Below are 22,099 nucleotides of genomic sequence, written 5' to 3'. Positions count from 1 at the left end.
TGTAATAGATAAAGAAAATTACATGTCAGAGCTGTCGCGATTCTTTCGCATCCCTTACACATCCCTAAACAATGTACGGGGCACCCTTAAAGACGCAACAATGCAAGGCGCTGCGCAACCCTCCATCCCTTTCGAGCCCCACGTCGCGGATTACAATCTTCCAACGCTGCAACGACCCTGCAGAAGCAAGATGCTCCCCGCGAATCGGACGTGCCTCGGATCCCGTTGCTTGCCCTCAGTTTCCCGCTGCAGCTTCTCCTCTCCCTCTAGCCTCCCGTCTTCCTTTTCAACTAGCCCCGTGTAAGTCTTGTGAAGGAAAAGCCAACTTGACGGGACGAACCAAGGACCGACGGAATTTCATTCGTTTCGCTCTGCCATGCGATGCAAACATTGTTTCTCTCATCTTCTTTTTTTGCTTTTTTTTTTTTTTTTTTTGCCGCCCGAGCTTTCACGGAATAAAAAATTAAAGAAGAGCAGCAAACTCAACTCGTGTGCGAAGAGTTTTCAATCGCTTCGAGTATCACTTGAAAAAATACCTCGATATCTATACTCTGTCCCATAACGGGCATTGTAAGAATCATTTTCACCTATCGCGTCTCAATCGCTTGCGTGTCATTGTCGGTGTGTATATTCAAAACCTGTACAACGTAATAACCCCCCACTCATGTACCTTCAACGCTCCCAGTCATGGCCATCCTCTCGATGATCAACCGCGTTCCTCAAACCAAAACTTAATCGTCATATTATGCCGGTTGGGTTGTGATTAGAAATTCCATTGCTCGGTTTGTCTTGTCACAGCGAGGCACGTTTAGTCGGTAAAACAGCGCTTACATTCGCCGATCAACGATTTTGGGGTTGTATAAATATGTCTTCCGGGATATCGAGGGTTGGAAATTCCAACGCACCCAAACCTTGGCCGAGGATCTATAAGCCTGTTCTCGATTATAATCGGCACACACCCCATGCACCCTCCCCGCCTGTTTGCGGAGAGAGCGTGGCCATATTATAGTACCTAGTTCCGCGTCTAGGGGTTGGGGGGTGGGTGACCACCATCGGGGTGATATTGCCTGCACCGACACCCTCGTCGTCACCCCGATCGCTGCTCGGTATGCATTGCGGCATCCCACCGCCTGAGACCGTCCAGATAATAAGGTTACGTGTTGGTCCACCTTGTAACCAACTATACGTGGAATGCACATGTGTGCCGTCGTGTCAGGGTGTTATCCCTACGCTTCGGACACCCTTAGGATATGTGTATTGTGCCGTACCAATCAGGCAGCTAATTATAAAAGGGTCTCGGAGCAAAACAAGAGGACCTACCGTATAAGCAGAGGATACTCGATAATCCGATTACCCTTTGCCGAACGAAACCCAGACCCGCACGAGGATCCACTCTGTCATTCAAACCTCTGGGACATTTGCGATTATTATCGGTACGGATTACACGTTCATAATTATAGGCTCGTTTCCGAAAAAGTTTGAATAAACGGAGGACAAGACGAGAAAATCGATTGCAACTGGCAGGGGATTTCTTTTTTTTTTTTTCTTCTTTTTTGGCCATTTACCTTTATTCTTTTATTCCATTCATTCGTACGCGGGCATTAATCGATGGCTTTTCATCAATATTCTCTTTTCTGTTTTAATATCGAATATGAGAAATTTTCTAAAAGCACCTCAATCAATTCATCAGATTTTTTTCCCTCTATTTATTTATTCATTCATTTATTAATTTTAAAATTGGTACCGCAAGGTTTTTTGGGTCGATAATCACGAATATAAGATTTGCAAAATTTAAATTTGGCGTATTCGATGAGCTGAAAAAAAAAAAATAAAAACATTTGGATTTTGATGAAAATTGGTAGTCATCGGTTGGTTGGGTGACTGATCACGAATCTGAAGTCCCTTTGCGAAATCCAAAATAGTGATCCAATATGTTGAGAAAGTTTTTTTTTTAATATTTCGATTCCAGTGGAAATTGGTAGGTGGAAATGTTTCGGGTCACCGATAACCAATCCAAGGTCAGACTTCCAAAATTATTAATTGTGGATTTATTGTAGCGGTTCAATATCAGAAAAACCGTCACATTTTCATGTGATACTGTATCCGATGGCTTTAAAATCGTTAGCCACGAATCCGAATTTGTAGTTCGAAATCTAAATTGAATATTGTTCTTTTTTTTTTTTTTTCCTCCGTGAACTTGGAACCTGCGCTGTAAGAACGGGAAGTTCGAAAAAGCCGCTTGTTTTCTTTCCGATCCCTGATCCGAACATGAATAACATTGACGAATCTTTTATCAAATCTCCGATATCCGATATCTACCAAATCAGCGTCGTCACGTCCGGTTATCACAGCGTCTCCATAAATTTCGGTACAAGGGTTGTCACGACGAACGATCGGGACACATACACAGGTCCGTATACCAATGCCGGGTATAATGCACGGGGCGTTAAATTCGATTTAATCCATTAATACGGTATTGTCTGCGTAATGACCGAGCGGCGGAAGAGGAATGGGGGAGGGGGGGGGGGGATGCTGGACAATCGACCCTCGTGCTGACGCCCTCTTAATTTCAATCGCGCGACCCGACGGAGCTTTTTCTCCCCCCTCCCCCCATCTTCCTTCGTCCCTCCCTCCCGCAGTCCCGAATGAAATTCGCGAATTCCCTCGCAAATTAGATTAACAGCGTTACAGGCTCTCTGCAGATGGAACGTCTTTCACGTGACGGTACGTCTGCTGCCGTGCAGGGTGGAATGAAAGCTTCGACAAAAAAAAAGTTACACACCGAACCCGCCAGGGGGCTGGACTACTATTGAGGGTGAATTAAAATCCGGATCCTTGTGCTCTAAGGGATGAAAAAAAGAAAATTGCAATTCGTCATGTACGTGATCAGGTTTCGCGAGGTGAAAATGTATCGCGAATGTGCCCAAATAACACACTTATTGATTTTTATTCACTGTAATCGGGAAAAATACACAAACAATACCATCGCGTCAGGTTTTTTTTTTCTTCAACTTGTGTCTGTGGTTTCATTTAGAGAAGAAGAAAATGTTTCATAGGCAAAAAGAATGAACACGGAACTTTGTGTACGTTCCACGAAGAGATTGTTTGTTTAATTTTATAAGAAATATTGTTTAGTTCATTGTAACGAAATGGTTGTTTCTTTCATTACTGTTACGCTTTTTTTTTTTTTAATGCAAACACCTTGTATTATGCAAAAATAATGTGCGTCACGGAGGGAAATGGAATTCATCGTTGAATTCGGCAAACTCGAAAACATCATACTTGCCAAAAAAAAAATCCCATGCGGCTGAAATGAACTATTTTTTTTTTTTTTTTTTTTTTTTTGCACACCTGTGTAATCAAGTGCTACGTTCATTCTCCCTCAGTTTTCACGCGATTTCGACTTGCATTCCATTTTATTATACATATACATTGCATTATTATATATATACATATATATATAAATATATTTGACGGTACAACTGACGCAACAAAGGTACGATTAATACAAAAGAGGGTAAAAAATGACGGTAGGAGGGAAACGGCTTTTTGAGCACCTACGCGGTAATCGCTCACTTTGTTACTACACCGCGTTGACGAGCTTCCGATACGATGCTCGGCACACGGTGAAATAAAAATTGCCTATGTTTAACAACGTCGGGATGATTCGTGCACCTTTGTGTCGGCTCGCGGAGTGGGTGCATGATAACGTTCAAGGGGCCGAGGGTGTCACGCGCCACGCGACGCGTTGTGTCAAAGTCTTGCGTCACGATCAATCATCCCCCGTGCACCCCGTAATCACGAACGAAGACTACCGCTCCCTCCCTCCGCCGTCCCTTCTCATCCCGTTTCCCCCCTGCAGGGTGTAATAATAAGGTTATACCAATTAGTTTCAGTATTTCGTGAACAGAATTCCGCGCCCCTTCGTCCCTCTGCGCATATCTTCATCCCGTCTCTTTGTACATAGTATCTGGGTGAGCTTAAAGCGAGAACCGAATTTCGTAAGACGTACGTGTGTGCGGATATTAACTGTGAGGTACTGGGAGAGAGGGAGAAAAGTATAGAAATGTTCAGAAATACGTGTCTAGGTAGGCACACGTGGGAGAAAGTTATTGTGCACGTCCAAATGCTAATGCCAAAAGGGCGTATTACTTGTTATTTATTTTTATTTTTTTTGCCTTGCCAATTGTCCCGTAGACGTATTTTCAAGCAAAATACTGAAGGAAAAGAAAAATTTTAAGGTCGAAAGGGCGTGTATACATTTTTTTCAATATTTAGCTAGAAAACAAGTTTACGGAACGATTGGCAATAAAAACAAATTATACTCTCTTTTGGCATTAACGCTGCGATGTAATCGTAAATGGTTTATACAATTCTCAGGGAAAATAGTGTCTGACAATTTTGTATTCTTTTTTTTTTTGTTTCTCTCTCTCCTTTCGTATCCTGTGCGATTGAACGAGATTTTGAAAAATCATCAGGTGAATTGATTCAGGTGAATTGAATATATTATACAGAACCGAACGAAATAGAACAAATTGAAATATTAATAACGTTATAATACGTATGTATATGAGAGGGAAATCGAATGGAACGAGGAAATTGGAACGAAATGGAATTTCGATTCGTTTCAATACGTACGATTCCAATTTTCGCTACACACACACACACACATATTAAATATAACATGTACTATACGCTATAAAAAAAAAAAAACGGTTAGTATCTTTCTATGATAACGAATTAAATTTCGTAACGTGTAAAATTGTCGTTAATTTCTATAAAATTTGTCGACATTAATTTTTATTTTTTTTTTGTCTTCCAATTCACTACAAAATCATTAATCTACACACGGCGGCCGCCATCGATGCTTGTAACACTACGCTAGGCTCAGGCTGGCGGTGTTATCTTCTCGGTAGACTGGTTTTAAGCAGCAGCGCTGATCACGAGAATGGAAACCGCCTGAAACCGAGCCGAGAGCTGCACTACATGCGCTATATGCGCTGTTCCTGCGCTGCTGCACCGGGAACGAGATGCCCTCTCTGCCTCTCGACCTCCGAGCATAGTCCTGGTCGAAATCGACCAGCGGCGATGATATCGCCGACCTTCGGGATAATTATTAATTGTCCCTCGTGGATGGTCAGCGTATCGGCGTAATCGAACCTGCCGATTTTACACCCTCGCGACGCCTATCGCTTACGATCAAGCCCCGTAACCAGACACTGTGGGATACATGGCTCACCTTATGGCCATCCAATTTTCTAACGCCTGATATGACCCTGATCGAGAAACGAGACTGTTAATTTGAGCACTCGAGGTCAGAATATGCGAATCGTTCGTCCTTATTAGCGACTTGACGAGTCGACCCTTTCTGTCACGCAATATCGCGCTGAGACAAGTTTTACGGCAAGATATAGTATTCTGTGGCTTTTCGGCTCGCTGATTACGAATCTGAAATCAGATTAAAAGAATTCGAGTACTGAATTTTCGAAATCTGATTTCAGAAATCCTGGGACAAAGTTTTTTTTCTCCGGGCTCGATCGAATTTGAAATTTTCGTACATCGTATTGGATTAAATATCCAAAAAATGGATGTAAAACAGGTGGTAAGAACGCTTACCGCTACGATTCAAAGCGTTACGAGTTCACAGCGTAAATTTTCGAGGACTGTATAATATAGTCGAGTGATCGTTGAGTCCAATTCAATTCGGGAGTTGAGGACTGCGGGTGATGATAACAGCGATAATTCATCACGTCTGAAATCAGCGAGTACGCCGCGCGTATAACCTAGTCATCCTATCGTTAGTGGTGTTAATTTGAAAAAAGAGTCACGTAGGTTGTACCCTGACAATGAGACCCGGGAGGTGATTCGTCCTGGACCCTCGTCGACCTCTTTGTATTAGAGACGAGGCGCAGGGCGCGTGATTATTAACGCGGGTGTTGGTTGCCCCGGTTATCTCACGGCGAACTTCCGTGAAGTTGTACGCGTACCTGCCAGGCTGTATGGCTTTTACCGGAAGTGATTTCGTTACCTCACAACCTACCCCCCGAAACTTAACTTCCTTTCCGACACCCATGGTCACCCATCCATACGCGTGTAACACCGCGAAAATACACGAGACCTGGATTGAGTTGGTATAATCGCATGTTTTTTCTCGATCCGTGCTCGATTTGCGAATCACCTTGGTCCGAAACATGCCCAAAATGTTTCAGTCATTTTTACCCAACAATTTCATCATTTTTCTTCACCTCAATTAAGCGTGAAAATTTCCGCACGATGTGGGAATGAGATTTGAGATAATTGAATTTGATTAATAATAATGATCAAAAGTTTTTTTGCCATGTGAAAAGAATTCTATGGTTCTTCTGAATACACGTGAAATTTTTTAAGAATATTCTGGTTATTTTGAAATTTCCGAGAATGAAGTAGAAATCGTGAAGTTTTTTTTACACATTTTCGTAAAATCGTTGTACATTACAATCGAGAAGCTTCCGAGGCACTGAACGAATAGTTTCGCAAATGCAGCCTTTACAAAGTAAATTTTCGAAAACGGTAATTTCAAAATAATGAGAAAATTAAAAAAAAATTCACGTCCAGTGAGAAAAATCAACATGCTCTAAAAATTTGTTGAGCAATGTTTTGTGCAAACAATTTATTGATAACTTATGGGCATTATTGTTTTTGAAATTTAATTTTCTCATCGTCTTTGTTGTGGCTGACTTTGTTGCCTGTAACTTATCATAAAATATTCAACATTGTCGACGGGACTGACTTTTGTTTGAGAACGTATAGCAACTAAATCCTTAATTCCTGGTGGAAAAAATTGATTTTCATTTTGGTATGCATGTATAATATGTTTGTACGCATGTATAATTGCATAAACACGAGGAAATAAAAAGACCGTTTGGTCGAATCACCTCATAAACGTGAAGAATCGTTTTCATTTCAATTTCAACTACGACGGTTAAGCCCTCTGCAGGAATGAGGATATAGGCGCGGTTTATTATACCTCGATATAGTTTTCTCGTCATAAACTCGTCTTGGCCTGTGCTAAAATCCTCCACGTATCGTGCGTCGCCTAGGATATAACCTATACATTCTCCTGGCAGGCGATCAGCCGCTACGCGGTAGCGACGTCACCGGAAGTGCTATACCTATAAGGTGCACTAAAACTCGATGCTCGGTGAGAGCGGCGAAATTCCGTCCTTCGATGCCATGCTGCATACCCTTTTCGAATCCCTCGTTTCGAACGGGGTCGAAGATCGCGATATTAATTTAACGATGTATGCATTAAAAAAAAAAAGAGATGGAAAACAATACTCATATTTCGAAAATTCTACGTCATTCTGAAATCAAGATACAGTTCTTAAATACACGCCGCGAGAACGTATTTTGAAAAACGTAAATCTTTTTCGTTGCCCTGATTTTTTTCGTAAATTTTGGTGTTTGAAAACAAAGAATTTACAAGTAAAATCATATATTAGATGTATATTAGGCTGGCTCTAGTTTTTATGTTATTGTAATTTTGTGATTCTAATATAATCATGATTTTATTCGTAAATGCTACGTTCTCAAACATAAAAATTCAAGAGAAAAATCCGGGACAGAGAATTTTTTTTTAATTTTAGCTCGGCTGTGCAGTATTTTTTTTTATAGGCTTCAGATATTAAAAAAAAATCATATTTCACATCTGAATATCCCTTCTTTGAGCAACGTATAAAAATGGTGGTAGAATAAATAACTAGGGCAAATTTCGAAAAACTACGGTTACTCCTACACTGAGAAAAATTTCATTTGTTAAAGTAACTAGAAAAATTCAGTAATGAAAGCTATCGTCAAAAAAACTGTTTGAATATTGTTGGAACTACGAAAAACGAGGTACGCCTAACCATTTTGCGCTATCGTCGATCCTTTTTTGGTAATTGCAACGAAAAATCAGTTTGTGAGGTTTACTCTACTTTTTTAGTTATATAAGGCTTTAACGTCAATTTATCGTTGCACAAGCATTAAATTTTCGCAACAGTTACAAGAAAATATAGTAACAGCGATCGTAGTGAGAAAGAATAGTAACGGATACTAGACTTTCCGGTAACAGGTAGAAAACTAATGTTCATTTTCTACCTAGAACTATATTTTTCGATTGTGATAAAAAATGAAAAATAGTTAAAGACTGAGCGGTAACCGGAACTAAAAATTTCTCTGAGTTTAAGGTAGTTGATACGAAATCTTTCCCAAGAGCACTCAATCATCGAGGTCAAGAAAACCACCGTTGACCAGTAAATCATTCGACAGGTAGGGAGAATCGCCTAGTGATTATATCCGAAATTGCGATGCTGCGGCAGTATCAGCGACACAGGCGTCGTCGGCACGGTGGCGTCAAGGGAACCAAAATCGATGAAACCCCCTTCTTTGGTGTGTCAGTCGTGTATCTATAATGTCCGGGTGCAGTGGGTATTAATTTTGATTTTATACCACGTGTGTCTGCGCGTGGGCGTATACATGTACATATACGGACCGCGTTTGTGTTTGCGCAGCGGTAGGATATGCGGAAATTATATCCAGACGACAGAGAGAGGTGCGTAGATGCGCGCAGCGAGGGTGAAAGGGAAGAGGGATGAAGGAAGGGCGGAGGGATGAAACCCTACGCGGTGCAACAAAGGCGGTGGCGGTGGCGGTGGTGGCATATTATCACCGGATTTCGAAGGGCTGAAGGCAAAGCTTCGACAATAGGTAGCTGCAGGGCGGATGACGGCGATGCTGATGCCGGTGCAGATCCTGCGGGATCGAAATCCGTCGACTGCTCCCGGCGCGTAATGCCGCAGTTGTGTACCTACCCTGCTGGCTAAGGGGTGAGCCTGATTATTGTAACAATTATAAAACGCCAAATTGTGTCCGTGAACCGTGAAAATATCGCCAGACGAAGTCAAGAAGGAAGGAAGTTTTCTTATGTTTCTTCCTTTTTTTCTTTTTTTTACCTGAATTTTGAATGACCATGAGAAGAGAGGAAAATAATGTGTAGATACGTAAATCCATTTCTTCGTCTCTCGAATTTCGGTAAAAAGAAATTCAAATATAACGAATTTCGGTAAAAAAAAAGTCAAATATAATTGCGAGATCCTTAAAGAGTACGCGAATTCGATGCTTTACGTGCCAAGGCGAGAGTTGACGGGAATATTTTCTCTCTCTGATTTACTTCAACAACGTCGGGTGAAAAGATTTTATACTCGCAATTCCGATTCGTGTTATACGCAGGAATAACGACTTGGTTCCTTCTCTCTCTGCTTTTCTGTACCTCTCTCTCTCCCCCTCTCTCTCTTTCTTTCTATCTATCTCTCTTTCTTTCTCTCTCTATTTGTTAAATTGACTAGTTTAATGAAATGTTTCGATAATTATGCGCACACGTTGGGAATGAAAAATATGTACACATCGAATCGTTGCAAACAGTTCGATTGAATTTGCGAGTTGGGTAGGTATATCAACACCGGTACACTGCAAGTTTGCACATAACGCGTGTGTGCTTTTCTCTGTGGCCGCAAGGACCGTGTCAACTGTTCCAAAATTCTCATACGCTGCACATTACAGTGGTTCGCTAAAAAATTTCATCTCTTTTTTCCATACAAAACAACCTTGCCTACGAAAAACGTCTGTTGATATTATTCATTTTCGTCTGTATTTTCAAGCGAAATCGACGGTGCGTTAAATTAGGCATTTTTTTTACATGTTATTTCAATGTAAAAACGAAAACTCTAGAGCCGGGATCTCTAAGTTTCATCTGATCGGGCTCGAATGAGCGAGAATTTTTTTTTTTTTTTGCATCATATAAACAACAGTCTTATGAGAAACTCGCAGTGAAAAAATTTTTTTTATACATTTTTTGACGAACCATTTTACTGCATATGTGGATTGGTAATGCGTGTGATAATTATGTATCAATTTCCATCATCGTAGGTACTTTTTCAGCTGATTTCATAACGCAGATGCAAAAATCGGCGTTTGTTTCACTAAAATGTTACATTACGTAACAAGGGAATAAAGTCGAAGATTATTCCCGTGGATATGATTTCATATTTCCCGCGAATTCGGGAGAAAAGTTCTACTCTTCGAATACTTTCTTCCCCGCAGATGAGGGTAAAAAGCTAAGAGGGAACAAAGTGCCAATTTCGTCCCGCTTTTTATGTCAAAAAAGTCAACGTTACAGTTCAGTCGGGAGTGAATGTACGTTAACCCGCATATACAGGGGGAAATTTATTTTTCGAACAACTTGACGTTCTATCCCGCGCGTCTAGTTTCCCCGAAACAAATGGCTATTGGGTAAACCGTTTGACGATTAATTTATGCAACGAAAACAAATAGCGTTTACTGCCACTTAATTGAATATCCGATCCTGTGCAGCACCGCGGCGGTGTAACTGCGTTAACTACCGACGTCGTAATGTGTACGATGAGTCGGTTACGTGTATTACATACGTCACACATGCGTACGCAGTGCGTTGAATAATGCCAATTTGAAAAATTGCCTCGTCGTCCCCTTTGTAATTGTACACGCATTTGAAAAAATTAATTCCGAACTCCATTTTTCTCTCCGAATATGACAAAGCAATAATGTACGGTATATATGTGTACAAGAATAAGCTTCGTCGGATAATCATTGGCGTTATTTTTTAACCTCGAGAATACAACGCAACCTTTGGATTTTGTTTTTTTTCTCTCTCTCTCCGTGGGCGGATATACAGTTTTTGAAGGAAAGAATTTATTATTATAATTTTTTCCTTCTCACAAAATCCACGTACCTGCAAACGCGCCGCTCCGAGGTTTTACACGCCGGAGGTTGATTAATTTGTAAATATAATAAAGCTTCCCCTGTGTTTGGTATGCAAATTACACGACCATTTCATTCCTGAAGCCAATATGCCGCGTATTAAGTGAGAATTTATTAGGTCAGACTTTTCATCCGTCCATTCGTGACTCTTTATCTCTCGCGTGCCTTTGATACGCTCCTTTTTTTCTCTTTCCCTCTCTCTCTCTCGATCCAATACCCATGCAGATAATATTTCAGGATATGCGAGTGTCGAAATTGCCAGAAAACTTGAAAAAACGACGGAAAAAAAATCTGACGAGATAAAAATAAAATGAAACAAATAATCAACCGAACAAACAGCGAAGGGGTAAAAGAAAAACGAAAATTTACGCTAGAGGGCGAATCGTGTGTGTGTGTGTTTTTTTTCTATCACTTTTAAATACTTTTTGGTTTTCGTATCTTTTTTAGTTTTTTCCTTTTACCCCGGCGCTAAACGCTCGACGGTGGGTATTTATTGTTTTAATTTACCATGTTACTACGTACAGACGTATACGTTTAATTATAGAAGGTTAATTTTACGCGACAGTGGCTATCACTATAGATATGCATAGGTACTGATTTATATTGTACACGCACGAACGTGTGTAATACAGAATATTCTTCCTCGGCCTAAACGAATACGCACCCCGATCGTATGAAATGCCGATGTTCTTTAAATTTGTCATTTTTTTGGTTAAAAGTTCCTTCGCTCCATATCGCGCAGGTGGCAAAAACCCGCCTCTCAGTATTAACCAAAATATACAGTCAACGAAGCGTAGTTGGATAGAATCGGCGTCAAATATACATATAGCGATATGCAGATCGGGCTGCGTGTGAAATGGAAATCGAATGAAAATATTCCGTGAAAAAAAGGAGAATATCCGGAAACAATAACAAGCAAAGCAAAACCTTTGTTATTATATTAACGGAGTTACTCGGAGAGTGGAAAAAAAAACATATTCGCTTCATATTCCGTCGGGGTAATAATTAATGAAAGCAAATCTTCCTCCTTTTTACCTATAATCTATATGCATATATCTGTATGTACAAGTGTAAACTGAAAATAGCCCCGCGACGTCGGGGAGGTCGGTGTTCGGCCGGCAAATTTGAGCGAATGAAAATAGAATGAAAATAGTCGCTGCAGCTGTTCGTTTCTAACGCCGTCACGGGACACTGACGAAGAATCGACGCCCCGAGGGGATAATTTACCAAAAATAAGCCGGCTGCACGTATAAACGTCGGGCGAGAGAGCCGCGTTCCGTACTTATGAAAATTAACTACTTAATTAAGATGACAGCCGGGTGACGGGTGAAAGAGAAATTTTAATGCATCGATTCGTTCGCTAAAAACGGGAAGAAAAATTTGAGGATTCGTCGAGTTTCGCGAAGAGTCGCGAAACGAAAACTAAATGAGCGCGCGGAAATCAAAGGATTTACGCAAAGAAAGATTGCTCGTCGACAACCTTTCAGACTTTGTAATGTTTTGCCCTTTTCGATGGAGAAAAGAAATAATTTTTTAAGATAAAAAAAATTTTAGCAGTGTGAATAAGTCGTCGTTACTCGTTTTGTTCGTCAATCGATCGTTCGTAAGTGACAATGAGATTCGAATTTTCATTGATCTTGTCAATTGACCGAAGCATCAATTTACGCGAAATTAATACTGGTCGTAAGTAATGACCCGATACTGTATTTCAAGATACGTTTATGTTATCTAAAATACATGTCAAGTCATTGGTGTAAAATTAATTTTGCGAAACAAACGAGCTACCGCTCGTTGAAATTGAACAAACTTTGCACAAAATATGTATTCGACAGTATAACCCGTCAGAAATTATTCATTACTGAACTATTGACCGCTTCTAATAAAAGAGCGAGTTTCGTTTTTTTTTAATTTTCTACCGATCGCTGCCATTTATTCGATGTTTTTCACTACCCTATAAGACTCATTTTCCATTAAAAAACTCGTCAACTATCTGGTAGGAAAAGAAATTCTCTTCACAAAAGAACAATCTAATATTCCAAATTTGGCGCGCAAGTTAGAACAGCTCGTTATCCTGTTGAAAAAAAAAAAAACCACTTTGAAAAGAACAAACAATTGTCTCAATAACGAGACCTCGAGGAACGCTTTTGCATAAAAAAATTAGAAGAGCCAAAACTTTCGGGTTAGCCCGCGTTCAAACAACCACACGACGTGAAGTCATCAAGTCGAGTGAACTTTATTCGGTTACTGGTTCTAAGTCTCTGGAACGTTCATTTTCCCGATTCGAGTCTTTCTCGAATCCACATTACGCCTGTCGCACCCTGAAATATTCGTCTCTCGTTTCCCGATTCTGTTTCGAGCTTTCGTGCAGGGAAATAAGAATCTGAATTTATTCAATTCCGCTCGTTAACGGCACCCCGCGATTCTCAGTACAGAGAGAGAGAGAGAGAGAGAGAGAGAGAGAAATGGGTGGGTGGAGATGTGTGGCGACGTCCTCTCGCCGACTCCCAACAACAATGCCGAGCATCCGCGCCCTGGACGTTTCCGTTCCGCGAGTACTTCCGGTCAATTGTAAATTACTCCCGCGGTGAACAAATACAAAGCTTTACATACATCTCGGTTAGTGAGCAGCGGCAGCAGCAGCAACACCACCGGCAGGACTAAAGTGCACGCGCCCTCCACGAGGGGTGAGAAAAAAAGGAGCGATGGACCGAATCGTGGCTAGTTATTGTCGTTATTTCGGAGGTAGAATCGCAAGTTACGCGCTGCATCTCTGCGGGATATTATTTTCTCCGAAAATTCTTTGATGTGGCGATCAATTCGGAATAATACCCGACTGGGTTTGAATGGCTCAAAGAGCCGCAGCGCAAAGGGTGAACGGCTCGTGTGCATTCCGGAAATATACACACACATATATATATATTACATACACATATATATATATATATATATATATATATATATATATATATATGTATATCTACGTAGCGAATACGCGCAGCGAGCAGCGCAGGGATAATTAAAACGCAATCCAGCGAGCAGAGGAACTGATACAATGGTTAAATCCACCCTTGAAGGTAGCCTCAGGGTCTTCGAGTTGACGTGTAAGCCCGGCATTCGAATTCGACTGTATTCGTATTATGCTTCGTAAATTTTAAGACTGTGCGCATGTAGGGAAGCGTTAATCACCCTAATGGTTGATATAATTAACACCTTGGTTAACTCCCGAATCCCGTATTACAGTCGAGACCTTGCCGAGCCTGAGCGGTGTGATTTTCTGGAAAGAGACACGGAAGTCAAGCTTTTACGAAACGACAAACTTTCCAAGATTCCGAAAATTTGAGTTTCGATACAGTAAAAATTCGAAAGTTAAAATATACTCCCGCAGCGTAGCTTACTCGACTATTGGGTGTAAAGAATGAGAAGAACCGAAAATCTGAATGACCAGGATTCCGAACGTAACAAAGACAGATCATTAAATTTCACGGAAAACAGAAAATCTTGGATCATTCGGAATTTCGATGTTTCAGATTTGATAATTTTCTCATCTTCGCACTTTCGAAACTTTGATGTTTCGTCAAAATTCGACTTCTTCGCTTCAAGTTTCGGCGTAAAAAAATTTTCGAAATTTGAACCCCGCTCCTCCACGTTCCTGAAGTATAGGGGGAAAAAGAAAAAGAAGGAGAAAAAAAAAATAGAACCAAGGTACGATCGTAACGCTCCTTACCGAATAGTTCGGTGTTTGGTGAAAGGAAACGGGGGTTCGGATTCAACCCCCTTTCGATTTCCTGAACGACGACGAAAGGAGCATGGAACGAATCACCAGAAGGAGCGCGTTATTCGGGAAACCATCCCGAGTCTCACCCGCATACCCTGTTTACATAGATTTTTCCGCCCCGCTATTTCCCCGCAACGGGGGAAGTCCTGCCCACCAAGCACAGCCGACGTTCGTTCCTCGTCCCCGCCACTTTAATTCGCATTCTCGGATTTCCAATATCAAGTTGAACCTGGCGCCGCCCCTTGCCGCCCCCGCATTATCATATTTATAAGTCGGTCGTGTCGTCCATCGCGGGGGTCGTCGACCCCCATCCGGCCCCGCCGAATCCGCGGTCCAGAATGCAACTTAATAACTTGTAACGGGGCATGACAAACCGCCCTAATGCGTCCGTCCAACGACGACGTTTCGGATCCCTCATCCCCCCCCCAAAAAAAAAAAAAAAAATTCCCCCCGCGTTATTCTTCCCGCGTCTCTAAATATTTCTGCTTATACGCCGGTCCGCCGCCTCTCGCTTCCGGGGCTTCCGAGATTAATCAAAAGATAATTTCTGCTAATAATAAAAGGGCGGACGTGACGTCACGTGCGAGTTATTACGACTCCTACCCGCTTGCGTTTCTACTCTTCATCCACAATCCGACGACGAGGCTTCAACGTGTACGCAGATTAATTGCGTCTCTGTTATACCTGCCTGCCTGCCCCCCCCCCCTACCCCCTCGCCACCTATCCTCTTTTCTCCCCTTACATCCCTTACGCTGTTGCTCGGGGTTCGTGGAACTGGGACGTGACGGCACCCTTGCCTTAGTTTCTGTTGCTCCGGCTGCTGCCGCTGGTATATTATAAGCGTTGGCCGAACGTCGAGGACGAGAAAAACGTCCGATATGAAAGAAATATTAGCGAGGACGACACGGAGTCACCTAACCCGTGTTATTCCGCTTTTTATCCATCCCATATCTCTTCCGCTTCCACAGAGGCAAGATTTCATTTCATTTGCTTCATTTTCTAATAATTACATTGCGGCTGCAATGTTCGGATGTTGTTGGATTAATGCACAGCTGTGCATATTGCTTCGAAGCATTTCTTACATGCGGTTTCTGCTTTTACTTGGCCAAACAGTATAGTTTTTAGCAATGGTGATGGTGAATATTGCAGAGGTCTTCGAAACGTCGTGTTCATAAATTCTTGTCAATTAATTCAAAAAATTAAGAATATTTACAAATTTTTCCTTCAATTAAATTTACAATTAAGAAAAAGACGTAGGTATACTCGTTTAGAACGGTTAAAATCGAGTTGCACGTGCTACAAACATTTTTTGCAAGTACAGAATATAAGACATCCGCTTTCCATTATAGGAATTACAAATCATTTTTTGAGGTAACAACTTCACGGTTTTCCGTCGAGAAAATAAATCGGCTCAAACTAAATTTTTTGTACATAATATTTTTCTTCAATTCGAATTGAATTTCAACGGAACACAGAGTAAATAATCTGAACGATTCGGGTCTTAGTAACTTACTGGAACTGGTAAAATGTCAGGGAAAACTAGGTTTCAGATCCTGGAAAACCTAGAAATGTGATGGAATCTTTTTCCCAAAAACTTGTGGCTAACCGAATTTGAAGATCCTCGAATTATCGAGCATTCGCAAGAAGAGCACCTGAAAAGATTTCACTCATCGTCCCCGTGACATCGAGATCGATAAAAAAAAGGGCGTTAATTATCGGTCGAGCCGGAACGAGGATAGGAATAAAAAGTGTGCTCAGCATCAAAAATACGAAAAACGGCACGCAATTTGAATTATAACTTACGTCGTTAAATCCCTAGGTCTGACACAGAAGCGGCTGGCATAATTTATCGAACCCTACATCGGTCCGCGTAGCATTTGATCACCGCGATAAGTGTCTCCGGATGGGTTGTACTTTATTTTTCCATTTCTATACAGTGTACAAGTACGTGCGGAGCCCCGTACCGCGTCGCTTTGCCGAAGCAAGGAGGGTAAAAGAGTCGGGGATGAGGCAGGTAACTTCCTAACCGAATTGTCAAGTTGGCGAGAGAGGTTGCAGGGGTGTACATCAGGGCCGGGGAAAATGCCGGGGCAAAGGCGAAGAGACGACGACGACGACTCGCAGAGGCCGTCAACTTCCACGCGGGGAACGAGAAGCCGAAGAGGAAATGAGAGAGATGGAGGGATATAAAAAAAAAAAAAAAAAAAAAATCAAGAAGTCTCCTGATTCGGTAAACATCATCTGAATATCTGATTGCCCTCTTTAAATTCGCGAACTGGCCCCTCGACTGGATTATATATATATATTATATATAAGGTACAATCGTTAGGCAGTATTTTGTTCGTTTTTCCTCCTCCCCCCTCCCCGCCCCCCCTTTCGTTTTTTATCGTGTTTATCTTTTCACTTTTCCTCATCCTACTTTTCGTTTTTTTTTTTTTTCGCAACGAGCGAGGTAGAGAAGTTGAAATTATTTAGATTCTCTAACACAATAGCCAAGTTTACGAGGTCGGTCGACTCCCGGCAGGCTGGTCGGAGGTTCGCGCGCATTTCCATAAGAATTTAATAACACCGCAACACAGGGCGCAATTAATATACTTTTTTGCCCTGTTACCTCTCTCGGAAAAAGTACGAAGACGAAGAAGGAGAAGAAGCCGCTGAAGACGCGGCCCTTCGTAGAAATCTCGCTGGATATCAAAAAAGAAGAAGGGGAGAGGAAAGTTGTACCAGCAGAATAAGAAGCATAGGAAGAAATCACGTAACATTCGTGTACGATTTAACATTTGTAGAGTACAGGAAATGAGGATGATTGATTTTTCGCGGTCGATCGATTCGACGATCCGATCTCGATTTTGAAGATTTCGTCCGGATCGACGCTCGCCAATCACGGCTCTCCCTTCTTATTCCCAGCTATTACCTCGGTACCAGCTACTTTCGACGGTTTTCCCGACGGACGTGAAACTTGGCAAATTGTTAAACAACGTTAGCTGGCGGGAACGTCAAACTGTCTCTTGCCGCGCGGGCTACCGGGAAGGCCGGGGTTTGAAAATGACGTGGAGACGAGCTGTGAGAGAGAGAGAGATTGGGAGAAAGAGAAGATAAGAGGGAATAAGATCGACGGAGGATTGAGAGGAGAGACTTATACGGAGTAAAAGTGCCGGCTTGGATACATAGTCGGAAGTGTACGAATGTACGCTCACACACGCATGATGAGCAGCGGAAGGAGGGCTAAGAAGATTTTGCGACTGCGGAGAGAGAGAGAGAGAGAGAGAGAAAGAGGAGAAAGAGAAGCCGAGGGTGTGTGTAGAGCCAACAAAATTCCGTCCGTCCTTTGAAAGCCAAATTTGTAATCCTTTCGCGAGGGGCTAAACCCACCCCCGCCCGTCCCTGCCTCCACCTTCACATCCTCATCCTTCTTTATCGGCTCACCTTCTTCTTCCTTTGCCGCGGTCGCGCGGCGGATCTAGCCGTTGAGATCTGCACCTACAGCCTCGATCCCCGTGTCGTCTTCTCCGCACTGGTATGGTATATACGACGGAAATCCCAGGGTTGAGAGATAAAATATTAATGCTTCACGTAGAACCGACTCACCGGCATCAACCCCCACGGCTAACACGTACTCAACTAACCCGAAACCTCGGGCAGTCGGTTGGGGCGAAGAGGAGTGGGAGAGAGAAAAAGGTGGAAGAAAACAAGAACTGGAAGCAGGAGAAAAAGAAGAAGAAGACGAAGAATAAGAATAAGAATAAAAATAAGAATAAGAAGAAGAAAGTAGAGGGGGAATCGCGGTGCGTGGTCGAGAGAAAGAGAGTTGTTGGTGGTATACCTAAAGGTATTTCCTCGGCAAGTTGGTAAGCCAACTTTCGAAATCGCGGGGATTTTACCGAATAAGACTTTTCCACGACGAGGGGCGCGAAAACCGCAGCGGCGACCGAATCTTTTTCTTCTTCTTGGCGTCGAACAGATTAGGCTCCGTTCCGGAGGTCCGATATCATCGGGCCCAACGTCGTCGTTCCGCGGCTGCAGGCTGCGTGGCGGTATCAAAGACTAATCCTCCGCGTCTATGACTTTTCCAACCCCCAATCAAAGCGGAAACTCTCTTTAATTTCGCAACTAGGTATCGCCCCGCCGATTCCCGCAAATCCTTTCCCCGCCCCCTCGTGCATCTCGCGCGTCATAAGTCGTCACGATATTACGGTAATAGCGGTGATGGCCGTGGTATTATATTAGTGGTGATGGTGGCGGTGGTGGAAGGTATGCCCAATGTAACAGCCGGCGACGATGATCAAAGATAATTCCTCGCCAAAAGATTAAAGATTGATGCCACGGGAGAAGACGAAGTAGCTACGGTGGTGACGAGGAGGTTGAGGGTCGATCCGCAGAGCTGCTTCTGCCCCCCGCATGGGGCGAGATGAGACGATAGGGGGGTCGTGGGGGAGGGGACGGCTAAGAATCAAAGTCTGTCGAAATATAAAATGCATGAAGCGTGAATCTCCAGGGGCTTCCCCCGCCCTCCGCCGCCCCGCGGGCACGGAACGAACTAAAGAGAGAGAAAGAGAGAGTTGGAGGGGTGGGGGAGGGAAAGGGACCGCTGAAACATATGTACCCTGGAGGCATTTACTTATACAGAGGCAAGGAAGGGCTGGGCGTGAAGAACGAGTGTGGTTTCGACTGATATCGTAACACGTAGCGCATGTACATACATATTATCCTTCGCGAAAAAAATGGGGTAACATGCGAAAATGGTGTTTTTTTTTTGTGCTTTTTTCTTGGAAAACAGAATTACACTATTCTCCGCAGGTTTCTCCTTTTCGGCCGAAGACAAGGAGAGGTGGAAGAAAGAACGCAAAATTTGATGTATCATTGTAGTTTGGGGGGGGGGGGGTGGGAAAGATGCGCACGTATTGCCGGGTGTCCCGCTTCCCGTAATTCACCTATCTTCTCCGAGCCCTCTCCTTGGTCCTTGCGCCTGATATTAAGGGACTTACTTCTATGACTGAAACAGATGGCACCCCTCCGGCTACGAGATAATGCCCCTCCACGTTGCTGTTGGGGGGTGAAACAGGCGGCGGTTTTCCCCCTCTCCCCACCCCTACGGCCGGTTATCGTACCGCCTTTAATAACTCATCCGTCGATTAGATAACCGCGCACGTATAGGTAGGCTCGATTATATCGAAATGAAGGGGGTCGGATTAGAAGTTATAATGTTAATGCCTCCGTCGTATAGCTTCTAGTCGTTTCTCCTCCCTCCCCGACTCCTCCGTGGTTGCGGCATATTATTCTTCATCATTGCTGGGAGGGAGAGAGATACCGAGGAAACGTGAGGGTGAACGGGAAACAAAATTGTATAAGCCACATTTCTCCGAGTACTCGGACTTTCTAGGGATATTAAAAGACAAACAATTTCCGTACAGTCAATAATATTGTATTAATATTTCGTAATCTTTGTTCAACGTTGCTGTGCAGAGAATTTTTTTTTTTCCCTACATTTACACAAACACACGTGTGATCTGGTGTTGCGCATTTCTTATACCAACAGTCATCTGTCTTTCTTTTTATTTGCACAAGGCAATCTGCGATTCTTGCTGGATTGCTTCACATTCAGGGTAACAGTCGTCTTCGCCAACTACCGTGAGAATTTCAAAGCAATTTATTCGAGGGGTATGAAAATATTGCGACTAGAATGTGGCGGTGATAAAATAGCTTTGACGTCTTATCGAACGTTGCTGTTCTCTTCGTAAACGCGTAATTGATTGTTATTTGTGTTAAGAAAAAAAAAACTCTAATATTTACACCTGTATATATAGCAGAGAGGTGCAAAAATGCAACAAAAAAAATTTCAGATATGATTGTCATTCTTGGAATTGAATTTCACTTAATTCTTGACACATCGATGTACCTTAGCATGGCTGATGTCATATTATTCTAGTTTCAATCTACTCTGATTGCTTCGATATTTGTTCAATCAAAAATCAAATAACATGATCTGGTTATTTTTAAATTCTCTGCTTATTATTCCCATACATTTTTTTAATTTCATTTTCTTCGTGAAGAGGCTAAATTGTTTTCTTCCCTCTATCCCTGACAACAAACTTTGTTTGAATTGAAAAGGCGGACCAATAATCGGTTTTTAATCATTCACCGTGTTCGGATGATTAATGTAATCGAATGTCATCTTTTCACAGGACGAAAATCAATCGATTTCGGTTCTTATCTCTCCACGGCGACTGCGATCTACACTCTATAAGTGTATTTAAGTGTACATTTGGATGAAGGAAAAACAAATTCTGACCTACGCTTAACGTGACTCGCGGTAAACGTTCCCCAATCCAAACACATCGTCTTCGTAAAATGAGTTTTCCGCGTTGCGAAATGAAATTGTATCGAATCGAACGGCGAGATTTAAATTACCAGTGGTAGCTGCAGCGGCCAATTGTCCGATCCTCAGGATCTGCAGGATGAGACTAACGACGAAGCAGATCTGCGCCATCTTCGGTACCCTGATAACAAGTCCCAGACGGAATTCGGGACGCCGGGTCCTGTCTGATCGGCTACCACAGTCCTTGAATCCTGGCTCCGGCATCGCGTCAGTTGGATCTCGGCACTGCACTCGGATCAAGAAGAACCGGCACCCTCGACGCTGTTTCCTCCCTCCGACCGTTGAGCATCGATGCCGAAGAACACCACCGAACGTTTAACTTTATTCGACGGTATTGTTCGAGTAGTTTTTTCAAATTACAAGTCCCGGCGCGTGTTTTTCCCCGCAGCAAATTCCAGTCCCACTTTTTATTACTTTCGCTTACACGTTACAGGGTCAAAATTTTGTAAAAAATCAAGTCCGTCCTGAACATCGTTCGCGTCTAGAAACGGGGCGGAAACGCGGCTGCCTCCAGGAGCGCGCTCGCTCTTGCAACCCTGAGAATCGATAAAGTATATCGTCCGTTGCGGCCGTAGAAATCTCTCCGGAGAGGCTCGCAGACACGCGGCGAGAACGCGAGGACGCGGTTCGCTAAGACTAGCTCCGGATGCTCGGCGGGCCGCTCTGTCGGGACGCCCGGCGTCGACTGGCGTCGAGCCGCATCGTCCCCCGGAGCGTCGGACGCGACGCCGCGCATCTCTGCCACCCCCGTTCCTGTTTCACCCTGTTTCACCCCTCCCGAAACCCGCCGCGAGAGCCAATCGCTTGGTAGGAGAGGCCGCACCCGCGACCGCGGAGGCGGGACTCTCAAATTAAGATTTTCGACTTTCTTAGCGTCCGCGCGGGACTCGTCGTCGGCACGTGACCTGCCTCGTCCCCCACCCCCCGTCCCGCGCACCTGACATTGTTTAACTTTCGATGATTTTTAAATCTTCGCCGGAGGCATGAATCACATATTTCGTGCCTCTTATCCGTAGCGAGGATCTTCCGTTACAGTCCTGCATTTACACCCGCGAGATTTTCTTCTCGTTTCGATGTTTGGTCGGTTTTTCAACCACGTTTTTTCCCCCGGCGTTCACCGTCGTGATCAATTT

At 43.1% G+C, this 22,099-nt stretch overlaps 1 protein-coding gene across 3 annotated transcripts in view; it reads right to left on the bottom strand.

The window, feature by feature from the left end:
* The window catches only part of LOC124309521 (neurotrimin-like), a 114,118-nt gene extending 92,460 nt beyond the window's left edge, over nt 1-21,658 (bottom strand). For all 3 annotated transcript variants that reach the window (XM_046773193.1, XM_046773196.1, XM_046773195.1), the window contains exon 1: nt 20,999-21,658. In XM_046773193.1, the coding sequence (XP_046629149.1) occupies nt 20,999-21,170 (172 nt within the window). In that variant the 5' untranslated portion in view covers nt 21,171-21,658. The remainder of the gene's footprint in view (nt 1-20,998) is intronic.
* Between the last annotated feature and the right edge of the window lie 441 nt (nt 21,659-22,099).

Source organism: Neodiprion virginianus, chromosome 7 (genome assembly GCF_021901495.1).
Source record: "Neodiprion virginianus isolate iyNeoVirg1 chromosome 7, iyNeoVirg1.1, whole genome shotgun sequence".
Classification (NCBI taxonomy): Eukaryota; Metazoa; Arthropoda; class Insecta; order Hymenoptera; family Diprionidae; genus Neodiprion; species Neodiprion virginianus.
This window is presented reverse-complemented; position numbering and strand designations above follow the sequence as displayed.